Here is a 17,692-nt window from a genome sequence, read left to right as displayed (position 1 = left end):
TTAATATATAGTATATAGTAATTGGAGATTACAAATGCTACAAAACAATATCCCAAACAAAATTCTTTCTTCAGAACTGAAACCCCCCTATTGCCACTTTAAGTAACCTTATAGTTCCAATCAACAGGCATTTTCACACTTATATGAGAATTCTAATGATATTCATCAAAGCAATATTTTCTTTGTCCTCTTTTAACTCAGAAAACTGAACACATGTTGGAGTCTGTAAGGCAAACAATACAACTGGTCTGATCTGTGAGTTAAACCTGGAAGAGCTTCTTTATTTGCATTGCTCATTGAGAGTGAGTGAGTTCGGTTTAACGCCGCTTTTAACAGTAATCTAGTTATATCACGGCGTGTCAGCTTAATGTGGAGGAAAGCCCGAAATGATGCAGGTCTTAGACTTTTACCACTTCGGTGAAACCCACGAGCACGGGTATGGTGCTGACAAACCTAGAAACATAATCGGGGCGAACTGGGATTCGAACCCACAATCATAGGTTTCTGTGGTGCCCAAGGGACGCAACTCTGCACAGCGAATCACGGCACCTTAGACGACTGGGACACCCGCGCCCCCTTGCTAAGTGAGAACACATAACCCACCTTCTGATAGTTCAGCAGAGCTAACGAGGTCTCTGCAGCATCCTGTGTCTCGATGAACAGCAGCTTGTGCTTCTGCACCTGGTCTATGATGCCCTGCAAGATGGAATTTAAAAAATTTGATAAAACTCTTGGGGCAGGAGGTAACAGTTCTGCTAATCTTCCATCCGCTTTTCAGGGGATTGCAAATCATGTTTCTTTTAGCCTGAAAATGAATGGCATCTCCATCATAGATATGAAAACGCATTTAGCAAACAAGCAGTAAACATATTTGACAGACTGGAGACCTCTGTGGCAACACCAGCTTCATGTACTGCCAAGTAGAATGCTTTTAACATGCATTTACACCATCATGATGATAACACGCTATTACTGCTGCAGTTGAATTCGTTGATCATGTATTTTGTGCAAGCAAAACGGACGTTACTATAGGTCATTATGCAAAATTATAGAGAAACTATAATATCAACCATAACATGATTTAAGTCGGTGAGATCACTTGAGTCTGTTGATTGCAAAAGTCAAATCGAGAGATTCTCATGATTTCTCCATTTCTGATCTTTGGAACTGCTCTTTAAGTAAAATAAACTGTATGTCAAAATACCAAACCACAAGTCTAATGAGCAATTGGCTCTATCCACACTGTGATTGCCATTCGGTGGATGATGAGGAACACTTCCTGCGCTCATGCCTACTGTATGCAGACGTCAGGATCATTCTAATGGCACTGTTAGAAGTAGTTGACCCTTTTCAGACTGACAAAACCACCCACTTTGAAACCATAAATACTGACCCCTCCACAGGAATGGTCAACTTTTGTTAGCTGGCCTTTTTCCATATGTTTCAGCCAAGACCAACATAAAAGCCAAAAATTGGATAATTCTGTATCTGCATTAACGTCTGTTCAATAAGAACCAAGTATTTTATCTTTTAAATATACATGTACACTGGTGAATCTTACAATTATCTTTAAAATTTGTAAAATTAGGAAAGGGTTTGGTCACCTGTATTTTCATTTTCCTCATGTTTTTATACAATTATGTTGTATACATTAACCATGTTCTGATCACAGCACCATGTAATGTTCTATTTTTGTACAATGTCCCAAGTGGGTGCGTTTTTACAATAAATTTGTGATAATTGTTCATATTATTCTGAGCTGCAATAGTCTGGGTATTCTCCCTGAGTAGCAGTGTAAGCCTAGTGAGTTGAGTGAGTGGGTCACATGAGCTGTATAAACACACTGTCACTCACGGGGGCACGGGTAGCCCAGTCGTCTAAGGCGCCGCCATTCGCTGTGCAGAGTTGCTTCCCTTGGGCACGCCAGAAACCTATGATTGTGGGTTCCAATCCCGGTTCGCCCTGATTATGTTTCAAGGTTTGTCAGCACCATACCCGTGCTCGTGGGTTTCACCAAAGTGGTAAAAGTCTAAGACATGCATCACTTCGGGCTTTCCTCCCACATTAAGCTGACACGCCGTGATATAACTGGAATACTGTTAAAAGCGGCGTTAAACCCAACTCACTCACTCACTCACTGTCACGCACACATGGCAATCATGAGAACCAATCAGCCAGAACTAACAGTCAATCATGTGTAACCAATCATTAGTAATCACAAGTCAACATTCACATCAAAGCAATACCATTAATAGGATAATCCTTTGTTGATAAGTATTGTTCATTGATTAGTGATATCCTGATGTTATAGGGATCGTCAGATGACATAGGTTTCTGTCACTGCCATAAAATTATGATTAATAGCAAAATCACTACATGCGAATGAAGATCTGGGGTAGAATAGATCTTCAGCAACCCATGCTTGCCGTAAAAGGTGACTATGCTTGTCGTAAAAGGCGACTAAAGGGATCGGGTGGTCAGGCTCGCTGACTTGGTTGATGCATGTCATCGATCCCAATTGCATGGCTTGATGCTCATGACATTAATCACTGGATTGTCTGGTCCAGACTCGATTATTTACAAACCGCCGTCATATAGCTGTAATATTGCTGAGTGCGGCGTTAAACAACAAATAAACAAACAAACATGCTAATTCCATGTTTACGAGGGATATAATACCGGAGATGTATTTAAAAAAAGACCTTCCAACTGAGCATAATGTTAATAAAATATCATGATTATCATGGTCATCAACTACTGAGGCCAAATCATCTTATTATTCACGAGAAAAACTGGCTTATTTGCCACAAAATATACAAATACCCCTGCATAACACACATTTAAGTACTTCACAGAAGCAAAACTAGAGGATTATATATCCTCCCTAATTCCTCATACAACAGATCAGGAAATCAGTGTACCAGCCTCCCCTTAAAAAGAGAGGTCTGTTGTCAATTTCATATGCTTGTGCCCATTTACAATTATACCTGCAATTCACCTACAAAAAACAAGAATTCTGTGCAAGTTCATGAAAAGCATGCATATGATGAAGACAGGTTACCTAACTCCTGCCAACAGGTAGGTAATTGTCTCCCAACAAGCACTAGCCAAGTCCAGGGTGCTCCGGAACTATCACATACAAAGCAACAAAACAAGCTTTGCCATCCACTTCAAAAACAAAGAGTTAGTGAGTATTGTCTTACTGCTTTTAGCAATATTACAGCATTATCAAGGCTGTGGGCCCAAGAAAAATCAGCTTCACAAGTTGTGTCAGAGTTGAGAATAAAACTTGGGTCTTTGGCGTGATGAGTGAATACATTAACCACTAGGCTGTCCCACTGCCCCTCAAGCATATAAAGAGGCATGTATACACAGCTTGTTTCTCAATTTCATGTTACCAATTAATTTCCGTTGTGACCTGAATTAAGTTAACATTTTAACACCAGAGCACACAGATAAACAACTAATAATACTAATAATACTAATAATACTAATAATACTGATAATACTGATAATACTAATAATACTAATAATACTAATAATACTAATAATAACAGTTGAAGATGTTATCACAAGGTGTGTGTATATGGCAGTTAAAACAGATATTACTTTTAAAAATGATGTTGTTATTAAAAATACATAACAAGTGTTGTTGACATCACCTAAGAGAGTTCACATGTCCTGAGGAAAGGCAAATGTTTGTATTGTCAATACTCACAGGATTATGTACTCACTCCAAAATAACTTCACTGCAATGAAATGTATTTAAGAAAAGAGTGTCATTCATTCAAAACCAATTTAGGATGAATGATTGACCTGTATTGACCTGAACAATGACACCAATCACCAGGCACTCTTCACTCAACACAGTGAGCTTGGCTTCAGTCAACACAGCCAATCAGCTGTCATCATGCAGAGCCGAGGACCCAATCAAAGCTGGCATTGAGATCACATGACCAGTGAGTGTCAGTGGAGGCAAATATGTATAAGTACTAAACAGGATGCTCAAGGATATCCAAACAAGCTGACCTACACATAACATAGCAGACTCAGTTTACCTGTATATCTGTACCATGACTGATTCAAATAGAGGGAAAATGTATCATACCACTGGTCCATCTTCAAAAATTCCTGATTTCCTGACAGCCATGGTGGCTGGATCCTATAACCTCCATGAAGCCAGCCGAAACTTGTCCCAACTTCAGGAACACATGCCCAAACCCAAATGGGTTAGCCATGTAGGTGCTCACCATGACAGACTCCATCACAAAGTAGAAGTGAGTCCCACAGACTTGTACGCCTGTCACCCCTACCACCACTCATCCTATGTGAAGCATGAGGACTTGAGCATGCATTCCCCATGGTCTACCCTCTCGCAGTGCCTGCCCATAGACTCGCCACAGCACCCCCACGAGTATGCACCAGTCATTGCATACTACCCCGTGACAGATGCCCCTGACTGTATGTACGGCCGTTGCTCAACCCCGGACATCATCCAGACCGTTTTACAGATGGACTCTCATGATGTGTCTCCAATTGGGAAACAGATGACCCCCGACAGCCTCCTCCAGTCCCCCCCACCCCCGACATCGCCGGTGATGAGTCCCTGTACCTCCATCTGGCGCAGTCCGGGAGGACGTGAGTACATGGACAGCGGATACCTGTCGGAGGACTCTCTGCATTCACTGTCTACCAGTGCCTCCCAGTCACAGGTGAGTTTCTTCAAGTCCAACTGTCCTCGATCATGTTGTAAAACAATAGCAGTGATTTATCAGGGATTCTGAACTAATTGCTCATGGCAGGAAAAGTTACTTTACCTTAAAAGCCCAATGACAAAAATCATAACAGATTTTGATGTACAAAATACAAAAAATTATGACCCTCCCTTAATGCTTGTCACATTTTGGATGACCCTCCCCTAATTCCATCTGGTTCACCTCCCCTTCCACAACACAGGACATGCCCTTGGTGATCATGGTTATAAGTATATGAACGTAAGTTCAGAAATGTAGAGGACCAAATCTCGGCCACTTAGCAGTCTAGATAAATCCCTGAATTGTCTTCTGAAAATGTTGAAACCAATGATCGAACCATTTAGACAACCAGCTTTCTGCATGCTAATGTGGTTCCTGAAGAGATCCACCAACCTTCTCCTGAGGGTATTTGACAATATCCTTTTAATTCCAACCATCTACATCAGATGTCTGGTATTCTTTCTATTGTGTCAGATAGAAAGTATTTTTCTGTAAGTTGTTTCCCGACTTCAATGACAAGCAGGCCAATGTTCTGTATAGTAGAGTTTACTGTACTTCGTAATGCAGAAATGTAAATCAATTTCAACTGTGATCGATGCAGTCGGGTAGCCTAGTAGTTAAATCATTAGCTCGTCACGCCAAAGACCCAGGTTCGATTCCTGACATGGGTACAATGTGTGTAGCCCATTTCTGGTGTCCCCACGCCGTGATACTCACTCACTCACTCACTCAACTGTGATCATTTGGCACAGTATGAATGGAAAACTCTTTGTTAGAATGACAACATGCCATGCATCCACAAGGGAAAAAGGTACCAGTCGATTCTTTCATATAATTCTGGTTATGCCATGGTATGACATTAACTATAGTAATTTGAAAGAATCAGGTGGTCCTTTACTTCCTTTTAATGGTATTATACCAAATAAATGTTATTTTCCATATATCAATACAATTCTTTATTTCCACAGACTAAAGAGACACCCCCCCAGATCCCAGGCTTTGCTTCATCCTTCTTCTCAGTGCTTTCCAAACAGAAATCAGAGTCACATACCACTAATGGGGTCAAACAGTGCACACCCATCAACCAAGCCACACCCAGCACTACCAAGCTACCTGGCAGTGTTGTTGCAACACCCTCCCATCACAACAGTCAACCCTATCCATTAGGATCCATCTGTGCTAAGTATGAGCCAATCTCTCCCATTCAAGTCTCCCATGTGACATCCAAGGTTTCCCCAGTTCACATCAGTCATCACAAGCAGACGTCATCCCAAATCACTCCTGTCCACATCCAGTCTGCCCAGGTTTCTACATCCAGTGAGAAACTCCCCCTAGTGGCAGCAGACGTCAAATCTCATTGTAAGCCCGGCAAGAGGAAGCGGCAAGATACAGATCCAGCGGCTGATGATACAAGCTACAAGCGTGGACGACATAATGAGCCCCTGAATCACCAAGCAATCATGATCATGGTCGAGTGGTACAATGGACACCGGGAAAATCCATACCCCAACAAACAGGATAAACTCAAGATGGCCACCGAGGGAGGTATTACAGTGTCGCAGGTCAAGTCCTGGTTTGCAAACAAGCGAAATCGTAGCAACAACACCCGTCCTAAAGTAGAGAAACAGCATTTACAAGAGCGTCTACTAACCATATGTCATTCACTATCCAAAGATGGCCAACATAAGTCAATGGATAATTCCTTTGTTATTCAACAGCTCTCATCCCTCATCAACTCAGCAAAACATTAAGGGCAGATAACTCTGGTGAACCAATTTCTACATATTTAGATTGGAGATAAATCTAGATTTGCCTTCTTTGAATGTTGTGCCATTTGAAAATACTGTTTTACATATATGCAGTGTTATGTTCGTTTTATGGTTATTGTGATATCTAATTGCAAGTTTGCCTTGCTCAGTGCTATATACATAACAGTGCTATGTACATAGAGTAACTACATGCTGTAAATATCTTTGATTGTATATATGTATGATATGCCTTCTTATGAAACTGAAACTGTGATTTGCAAATATTGTGATAGCCCTTAAGTTTTTATCTACTGTGATTCAATCTTAAGTGTTTCCTATCATTCATTCATCCTGTCACCATGCATAGTTTTATTCATAAAACAATGTTTTATATCACTTTGTTTTCTCATATTGTGGTGTGTATTATTGCAGAAATTTGTTACATTGAGTTTTCAATACATTCTACGATGACTTGTTTATAGTACCTGTACATTTTACTACTACATCATTGTACAAAGTCTCATGCATATTCATATCACCAACATTGTGATGTACAAAATGTTGTACATAAGGATTTAAGTTAATGTCATTTTTAACTTATTTCTGAATAAAACCTCATAAACCTTCAGAAATGCCGTTTATTTTCTTCCAATAAATTAAAAGCATTTTTTCAAGATGACAGGTACTTGTTTCGGACACAGTTGAGCCAACATGCAACTAACAGAACGTTTGTTTTGTGCCATACTCAGCAATATCCCATCTATATGACTGACCTGTATATAAATGAGCCTGAACCAGACAATCCAGTGAGTATGGTTTTACGCCGCTTTTAGCAATATTCCCGCAATATCACGGCGGGGGACACCAGGAATGGGCTTCACACATTGTACCCATGTCGGGAATCGAACCTGGGTCTTTGGCGTGACGAGCGAACGCTTTAACCACTAGGCTACCCGACCGCCCCTAGACAATCCAGTGATTCATATTGTGAACAATGATCCACACTGTCAGGGTACAATGACATGCTGTCAACCACATACCATCAGATCCATTTGGATTGCTGGGACCTGTTCTAACCCAGAATCCCCACTGGGAATCATGGTGTGTTTGAATAAAAAATTATGCAAGGCTGACACCATGACCCACAGTGCATCAGGATGTGAAGACTAGTGCTATGATTATCCAGGTATCACAAGATAAGTCCAGCTAGCAATAATACAATTTAAAGTATGCTGAAACCCCATAAACAATCACATGGGATAAATGAAAGAATATGTCATTGTGTCATCTATCTCTATGTTAAGGTTTCAACCTTCACAATCATGTGATGAATGACATGACACTATTCATTATTATTCTGAGGTAAAAAAAGAATTCGATTTTTACAGCAAATGAATTTCCTTCATTGTCACGATACTTCTCAGTTGTTATCTATGCACATTCACTGTCATCCTTTTCACTGTCATCCTTTTCACTGTCTTCGGGTACATCACATCAGCGCATACTATTATGTGCCACTAGAGCTTGCCAGCCGAGACAAGACACGCACATATCCATAGTACTACTTGTTGCGGACCACCCGCTACCCCTTTCTTTGCAATGTTCTTTAGCAAAACTCTGTCATTTATCATGCAACTGAACATACCAAACCATTATGAGTTGCTATGCAACCACTGCCTCAGTTGGCGACATGCGAGAGTGCTCTGCTCCTGTGTAACATGTTTAACATCTCCCTTACTTGTGAGTGAGTTATACTTAAATATCAAATTTTTGTTTTGTAATTCCTGCATTCTGATTAGCTGAATTGTGTTATTGCATTCATTTCCCAACGAAAGTAAAAAATTAAGCCACGCCCAGTAAAGCGACTACTTTATTGAATACTATGGCATGTAAAGGAATCTCAATATTACGGTTGAGGGAATTCCCTTTCTGCTCATGTGTATCGGCATGCGTAATTCACACATATTCATTGTTCAAACTACCCTTTGAGACCGAAGGCCGAGAAGGAATGAAACACCAAACTGATATTTCCAGTTCGTCTAGGTTCCACAAATTTTATGTCTTCTCATACAGTTTGCACATTGCATTTTTTACCACACCTCAATGAAGTGAAAAAAATCCACAGTCAATCCTTAACATCAACAGGTCAGGGCATGGCTATGGGATTTCATTCTGCACAACAAACAGCCTTGTCGTTGACAACGTGACCACAGTGCACACAAAAGTCTGAGTTAACACAACTATATCATGGTGCTCTCAGCTGAATTGTCAGCTGGTTATGTCAGCCAGTTGAATCAGCTTCTTGGAGGAATGCCCAAATTGATGCAAGTCATAATCAACTTGTGTGAATCCCATGCAAGTCACAATCAGGCTGTCAATTCTGGCACCTAAAGGACAAAGCAGCATAGTTGCTAACACTCGGTCATTCCTAGTATTAACAATCAGTGACTCTGACTTAAGATTATTCACTTGGGACACTACATCTACTTGTAACTCAACCAGATACGTCCACGAACACAAAGGGAAGTCATGATGGAGTCCATTTTATTCACCCAGATAATAAATTACACAACATCCAAGAGTGGTTGTCAGCTTTTATTTGTCTGTGACTGTTGACAACAAAAGCTGGTGAAAGGCAACAATTCGTGGACAAATGACGACACTTTGATGATCTCCAGGTTCCAGTTATCCGCTACATCATCAGTGAACCTACTGTTTCTGTGTTGTTTAATGCCACACTCAGCTATATTTCACCTATTTGGCTGCAGCTGGTTATAATGCCGGACCAGACCTGGACCAGACAACTGACTCACCACTCGAACCATTTGGTTGCTCATAGGAAAAGCTAGGGATCAATTCACAGGGACCACATTGGGACCACACAGGGATCTCACAGGGACTACACAGGGACCTCACAGGGACCTCAATGGGACCTCACTAGGACCACACAGTGATCTCACAGTGATCTCACAGGGATCTCACTGGGACCTCACAGGGACCTCACAGGGACCACACAGCGATCTCAGAGGGATCTCACAGGGACCTCACAGGGATCTCACAGGGACCACACTGGAAACTCACCAGGAACTCACCGGGACCTCACTGGGACTCACAGGGACCACACAGCGATCTCACTGGGACCTCACTGGGACTCACAGGGACCTCACTGGGGACTCACAGGGACCTCACAGGGACCACACAGCGATCTCAGAGGGATCTCAGAGGGATCTCACAGGGACCACACTGGGACCACACTGGGACCACACTAGTAACTCACTGGAAACTCACCGGGAACTCATCGGGACCTCACTGGGACTCACAGGGACCACACAGCGATCTCACAGGGACAACACAGGGACCACATGGGGACCACACTGAACTCACAGGGACCACACTGGAAACTCACAGGGAACTCACAGGGACCACACTGGGACTCACAAGGACCTCACAGGGACCACACAGCGATCTCACAGGGACCACATGGGGACCACACTGGAAACTCAGGATATCAGCATGAGTATTATCTTCCCTTATTCCTTCACCAGTCAATAAGTCTGAGATCATTTCAATATCAAGTTTACAAACTAATCAGTCTATAAGCTATTGTTTCTGCCAACAAGCAAGGCCTTTACAAGATGACAAGTGGCCAGTCAGGTCATTAGCTTTTATAACAAGAAAAAATAGAATGTTAAAATCTGGTACTTGTTGATATCGTGCCTGGAGCTCGGCATTAAGAGGCTAAAACATGGACTGATCGTCTCGGAGTCAGTATAGTGTGTCTGATTTGGGTATTCATGTTAAAATGCGGCATGGTATCTCAGTGGGCTAGCACTATAAAATCGTCAATAGTCCGGGCTAGTACAAGCAGCCACACACACAAACACATGTGCATGCACATCGCTATGTAAGTGCAATAATCTTGGGCGCAATGTTAAACCCCATTTCACCTCACCGTGAACAAGAAAAAAATCACCATCAAGAACAGTTCGTGGTTTACCACATGAGACCTCAAGCCTTTGATGAAATATTTATGTCGACAATATTTCAAAGACATAAATTTCAACCGTTTTCTTCCTTATTTGCCAAGAATATCATTCATGCAAGAAACAGTATCACTAAATCTCATTTACATCAAACTTTTAACTCTGATACAATACCTCTATGCATGAAGTGATGCACAATCTAAATGATGGAAGCATTGGTTCCTTAGCCAATCAGATGTCAGCCTTCTTAAACAATGCTGCTTATTTCTTTACCACTTTGTTTTGGAAATTTCCGCCCAGAACACAAATAACACTTGTTATACTTCCTTTGTACATGCCATGGTTCTCAGATAGGACATGGTGCATATCCACAATAATATAATAGTGCAGTGGCCTTTATTGTTTACATTCAGAACAGGCCAATAAATATGTTTTTGAGATATAACAATCAGGCATGCTGGTCCTAATGCTTCTTTCATTCGTACCAGGAATATAAAAGCATCATGCAAATTGGCTGATGAGAAAGTTCATCAGAAGTAACCTTCTATGGGTGTGTCTTCAGATCTTCGTATGAGAGTAAAAGAACTGATTTCAATAAGACTGCACTACCAATGCCAGGATCTGTCATCTGACCTATTTGGTCTGTACATATAGGAGCATCTACGTCACCCTACAGTCAATCCTGGACTAGAGAACACACATAGGAGCATCTACGTCACCCTACAGCCAATCCTGGACTAGAGAACACACACAGGAGGACAGACAACAAGCCTTCTACACACTTTCAGCACATATCTCTACTCACCTGTTCATACCACGATGCCACAATCGTTTCCTGCAAAACAGAAAAAATACAGGATGAGGGACAAATATATGACTTTAAAATACACATGAACATGATCAAGGGACCATCCATTTACTATAGGGGTCAGAGCAAATCAGGGGAGCATCCACCACAAAATAGGACAGTCTCTAGCTACATTGGGGAGGGTCATAAAAAATGATACACATATTTTTGAATCATCATGAAAACTGGACATGTTACAATAGTGCTTTTGCACTTTGTTTTTTCAAGGAGGATCATGAAAAGGACATGAGGTGTCATCTAAAATTATGACAAGAATTAGAGGAGGGTCATTATTTTCCTTACATTTGTGCATCAAAAATCTCTGACCCCCCTGTAATAAATGAACAGTCCCTGATTTATAATTAATCTGCTTACTGTATTTATCAAACAAAATGCAAATCTCAGCAAAACTGTGGACCCCACTCCTATCTATCGTGCCGTTTATCAGCGAAATACCGTCTTCATGCTTACCATGTAAATATAGCTGGTAAAGAAACATGCTACTCCATCAGGTACAATCGTTGACAGCTCCACCAGAAGATTGCCATAGTTTCGAATCACAGCTGAAATAATTATCACCAAATGAGCCAGACATTATCATCTGTACAAAAGTGGAAGGAACTAGTGGCAGCAGTACTTCCTGCAAACTGATCTTTTTCACAGACTTTAGGTGTGTAAAAAAGTTAATATCTGCAACAAGTGTTGCTAACCTTTGACAGATCACCAATTATTCCAGTCTCTTGTCCTATCAGGATCAACGATTTGATCAAGCTTTAGTGTTTGATAGATATTGTCTACAGTGACTTCTGCTGCAGTGGTCACGCTTGCATGGCCTGATGCTATGTACAGATCAACTATAGTCACTTCTGTCATAATGGCCCAGGCTGCATACTAACTCACATACTGACTCACATACTGACTCAAACACTGACTCACATACTGACTCACATACTGACTCAAACACTGACTCACATACTGACTCAAACACTGACTCACATACTGACTCACATACTGACTCAAACACTGACTCACATACTTACTCACATACTGACTCACATACTGACTCAAACACTGACTCAAACACTGACTCACATACTGACTCACATACCTATGTCTTCCCTTGTCTCAAACTTGGAGCTCATGGCCACTTGATCATTTCCTTTACTCACAATCTGAAAGAAAAATATGTATTTAATCACAGTCCTGGACTCAGCCTGAAGCTGAGGTGGTAGTTATGGCAACCATATGCTGGGGATCATCAGTGACACTTACCTCCACTGGGAATTCAGCCACCAATATCACACATTGCAACAACAGAAGGTTCCTTCATTTACACAAAAGTAAGTGTTTGCATGTTGTTTGTTTGTTTGTTTGTTGTTTAACGCCGCACTCAGCAATATTCCAGCTATATTCCAGTCTATATGGTCTGTAAATAATTGAGTCTGGACCAGACAATCCAGTGATTGCCATCATGAGCATCGATTGGGAATCGATGACATGCATCAACCAAGTCAGCGAGCCTGACCACCCGATCCCGTTTGTCACCTCTTACGACAAGCATAGTTGCCTTTCATGGCAAGTACGGGTTGCTGTAGACCTATTCTACCCTGTATCTTCGCGGGTCTTTGGCATGTTAAGGCTCCTATAACAACATCATATCATGAAAGCTCTCTGTAAAAATGGTTACCCATGAAAGAATAGTGTAATGATAAATGTTTAAAGAGATTGTGACCAATTTACAAGCTCAGTCTGATGTTATGACCATCCTTCAATAATTGCTTGTATCATAGATGTGTCTGGGCTTATTCTTATGTGTTTTGTTCCTATCAATATATGTTGGTCTGCCAGAGAAGTCAATGTCTAAAGGAGTACAACTAAGTCTTGCGTTTATTTATAAACTTACAGTTGATGATTTCCCCCTCTATGTTTGAATTAGTGAATATGCCTTATAAATTGATGTTTTTTTAACTCTAGTCCAGAGGAAGAGCAGAAACCTTTTTTCACTTGTCTCCAGAATTTGTACCTTGTCGTGCTGCTTGAACGAGACACATTATTTCACTATGTTTACATTTTCTGTCTGTTGTATTTTCTGTCAATTTGTAGCAAAATAAAAACAATGGGAACTGGTTCAGAATCATAGCCCTCAAATGCTACTAGTCTATGGGGACTACCATCAGTGGATTTTTACTTGTCCTCGGCACAATCTTAGTTGTCTCGGACTAGCGGAGCAGCGTGAATTTCGAAGGCTGATATGTCTGTGATCCAAGAGATAGACTGTAGGGTGATTCAACACTTAAGAATATATACTTTGACTCAGTAGGTCAGCTGACAAACTTACCAGTGGGCATATGCAGGTTCTGGCGAGTGTCATTGTGAATGTTGCCATGGTTACTGGACGGAAATCTAGAATCTTCGGATACATATCTAGAGGTGACAATGTCTGCAGAAGAAACAGGAAGTCACTGACATTGCTTGTTTACATCTTGTACAGAATTTCAGGGCCAAACTTTCATTTCAAGGTTGCCTCTCCCAAATTTCTGTAATTTTCCATTCATTTTGTTACCATGACAGGCTTATTCAAATGTAACAAGGGAGATAATTCTATCGTTATTGACTATAAACATGATGAACAGAACACTTACAATTGTGTTCAACAGTTTTCTGCTTTATCAAATTTTGAAAATATATCAGTAGATATGGTAAAATTCAAGAACTTTTTGGCACATTATCCGTTTTCAAGGCAAAAATCTAAATTCAAGGACTTTTCAAGACAGAACTTAACATTTAGAGCTTCCACAAGTTTGAATCAGAATTATTGATTTTTCCACATCAGAACAGAGAAAATGTTCAAAATAAATGCAAATCAGATCACACATCTTTCAGAAGCTCAAACAAAAAATATCTACTAAAATAGGAAAAAGGTTTCAGAAGATACATAATGTTTCCTACATGATCTTCAGCAACATCACACAAGGCACGGACCAGTGCTGGAGTGTATGAGCAGCAATAAGCCAGGATGACACAGACACGAGGTTGTCCATGCAGGCACACATGGAATCCCCAGTATAGTCACCCTCTGTGGGTGAGGTAGGATGAAATGGGGTTTAGCATCGCGTTCAAGATTGTTGCACTTATATAGCGACATGCAAGCATCTGTATGCATGTATCTGATTGTACTAGTCCGGACTCTTGTTTTATAGTGCTAGCCCACTGAGATAACATGCCTCACCTACCCCACACAGACACTGTATACTGACTCCAAGCAGACCAGTCCTTGTTTTATGCCCTTAATGCCAAACACTAGGCAGGGTAACAACAAATACAATCTTATAATATCTTTGCATAACCAGGAATGTATTCTGGGATTAGAGTATTTAACAAAGTGTCTTTGAAAATATGAAACTGATTTTGGATTACTGATTCCCTCTCATCAGGATCATGTAGCCTGTAAACAGAGAGGATTGCATGCTTGCTAATCTGACACAGTGATCGTGTCTCCTTGCTACAGGCAAAGTACGAACCAGTACATAGTTTTGAAAATATTTTGAGTACCCGCACATGACAAGACAGTTCTAAAAAAATAAAACCTCGCCTGTTAATTCTTGCTTTATTGACAAATCTATGTAACAGGCATATAACACAGAAGGTGTATACTGGCAATATTTACCCCGGACGTGATGACAACTGTCTGGAATCGGTCAAACACCGGCTTGATGGCTATAGAAGCATCCATGCAACTGAAGTACAGGATGGGGTTGTTGATTGTTGGGGTGCGGTCATCAAAGGGCTCGATGATCAAGACAAATCCTGCATAACATCAATGAAAATATTTTCTTAGTATTGCTTTTCTCCATATCAACAGACTAATGACGAGAATGACTACCATCTAAATGCAGATTGTCAAACAAATGTTTATATGACAACCATCCACATCATCAAGTCATGATGAACAAAATCAGCCAAGTCACCAAAGTTTCATCATCTGACTCTCTTTAGTCCTTCCTTATGACAAGCCATCTTCCCAAGGCAAGGAGTTAACAGACTATAAACGTCCAGTTTTCAACCTTGCCGAACTAGGCTGGAATTTCTGGGCCCAATCGTAGTGCCACCAGTGACTATTACGAGTTATGTCCCGCCTATTGACAATCAGATTCCACCTCACATATCACTTGCATTTGCTTCAAACAAAATGGCGGCGGCTGGTCAAGAGGATCTTATCGATAATCAAGATCTAAATTGTGAAGTGCAGAGCATGTGAGCACCTTGATTAAAAACATGAAAAGATTTGGAAAATATCTGTTGACATAAAGTTGGCAGTACACATGCTTTGCACATCCTGCAATCGACCGAAATCTTCATCACAATTTACAAACCAGATGTTGATTTCTTTATGCCATTTTGATTTGACTATGCATAGACTCGTTAGTCCAGCCAAAATATAACTCCATAATACCAGCCCAGTTCGGTAAGGGCGGAAACTGGACTTTTATAGTCAGGAAGATGATGACAAGCATGCAATACTGGGAATACAAAATCAGCCAAGTCAACAAGCATCATCCACCAGACTCACTCTGGTCAGCTTAACGACCAGCCTGGAATAATGGGACTCATCCCTAGAACTCCCATATGGATTCCAAACTTGTTAAACACTGTGAAGAAGCAGAATATGAAATAATGAGCAAAATGGACCCACCTTTAGCGTAAGTACTGACAAGTGTGGCAAAGTTGGAGAGCAGTGTCACTGCGGAGACGTCCTGAGTGTCTGCCAGCTCCAGGGTCCTCATCAAGGACTTTAACCTCTCAGCACAGAATCTACAAATGACAATTAATACCCCAAATTTGTTCTCCATCACAAAAACAACAGATCAACATTTTTCCATCTCAGAACAATGTGAAATGGCTTGTTCCCTGTGGGGTGACATATTATATCAGGAGAACAACGAATACAATTTTCAATCTAGCATCACCTTCTTTATCATTTTTATGTAAGTGTGTGGTTCTTTTTTGTTATTTTTTATTTCAAACATGCCAGATAAGAAACGGGAATCAGAATAATTAGGGAGGAAAGCCCAAAATACAGTGTGGACCAGTGAGACCAAGGATCCGAGTGTGTGTGTGTTTGTCTTTTACATTGCACTCAGCAATATTCAAGCTATATGACAGCACAGCCCTTAAATAATCAAATCTGGACCACACAATCCAGTGACTGATATTGTGAGCAATGATCCACACCATCGGGGTACAATGACACGCTATCAACCAAGTTACTGAGCCTGACCACCCGATCCATTATGTCGCCTACCACGACCAGCGTACGGTGCTGGGGACCAGTTCTAACCCAGATTCCCCACAGGGCCAAAGGATCATAACCACAGGGAATCTGAGATGTAAACTCAGGAGACACTGGCGGCATAGGCCTCCCCTTCTGGATGCTTCATGCAAATGTTGAAATCAGTTTGTTATACTGTGGATTCCACAATTTGGCATCTATATGAAGAATTTAGATTTGTTAAAGCTGCTCTGGAATTAGGATTTGGTCTGTTACAGTGTCCGAAATAACTGCTTGCCCACCTGCCTGTGGCTCTTAACTTTTCTGTCAGGCTGCATGACATTTTCCTTCATCTGCCCGAAAAGATAATTTTAAGACTACTTATGTATTCAGTTTTTGTAGATTCTCAAGTAATTGTTAGCATTATTTCATCTGAATCAAGACATGATTTGTCTCTTATTTTTGCGATTTTTCAATATTTATAATCCCTGAATGTGGGCAGGTAACTTTGAAGATAGCCAGGCAACACGTATGGGTCACCTGCCCGACTGTCTTGTTGGGTTTTAAAATTATTTCGAACACTGGTCTGTTAAATAACATGTTTTGCTTTGAAAGTTCACTGATTAAGTGCAGCGACAACCTACCGCAAGGGCTTCCTCTCGATGCAGACTTTGTTCAGACAGTCTTTGAGGAAGGAGGGTGGAGACTCCGATACCACGTGCTGCACTCGTAGTCTGGTTTTCATGTATTCACAAAAACGTTTCATGAACCCGAGAAAGTGTTCCGCTGTTCGAATATTCCCTGGAACTGCCTCTGTATAACGAGAGCACGGAGACAGAGGGTAACTGACACCCACATCAAGGTTCAGGATGAAGAATAAATAAACACAACCAGCCTCACAAATATGAACATGAATCTAAAAGACATATTTTATCTGCCTAACATACTGACAATATGTACTGTACCATTTAAATGAAATTTGTGGGAAACGAAACAGGCAAGAGAGCTTGACGATACAAGTGTGCAGAAAGGGACTTGACTGTAATACTGGGATTCCCTGACTTTCCGTAGTAATAAAAGTAGTCCGCTTC

The 17,692-nt window shown here is 41.0% G+C and overlaps 1 protein-coding gene across 1 annotated transcript in view; it reads right to left on the bottom strand.

Moving 5' to 3' along the window:
* LOC139442163 (general transcription and DNA repair factor IIH helicase subunit XPD-like) overlaps window positions 1–17,692 on the bottom strand; it is a 38,459-nt gene that overhangs the window by 8,609 nt on the left and 12,158 nt on the right. Inside the window, exons 13-20 of the mRNA XM_071222958.1 lie at window positions 17,246–17,414; window positions 16,026–16,144; window positions 15,000–15,139; window positions 13,671–13,772; window positions 12,441–12,504; window positions 11,804–11,895; window positions 11,291–11,320; window positions 604–696 (exon numbers count right to left, since the gene is read on the bottom strand). Coding sequence (XP_071079059.1) covers window positions 604–696; window positions 11,291–11,320; window positions 11,804–11,895; window positions 12,441–12,504; window positions 13,671–13,772; window positions 15,000–15,139; window positions 16,026–16,144; window positions 17,246–17,414 — 809 coding nt within the window. The remainder of the gene's footprint in view (window positions 1–603; window positions 697–11,290; window positions 11,321–11,803; window positions 11,896–12,440; window positions 12,505–13,670; window positions 13,773–14,999; window positions 15,140–16,025; window positions 16,145–17,245; window positions 17,415–17,692) is intronic.

This window comes from Haliotis cracherodii, unplaced genomic scaffold, assembly GCF_022045235.1.
Source record: "Haliotis cracherodii isolate W230 unplaced genomic scaffold, xgHalCrac1.p SCAF_5, whole genome shotgun sequence".
NCBI lineage: Eukaryota > Metazoa > Mollusca > Gastropoda > Lepetellida > Haliotidae > Haliotis > Haliotis cracherodii.
The sequence above is the reverse complement of the archived record's forward strand: the minus strand, read 5'-3'. Positions and strand labels throughout refer to the sequence as shown.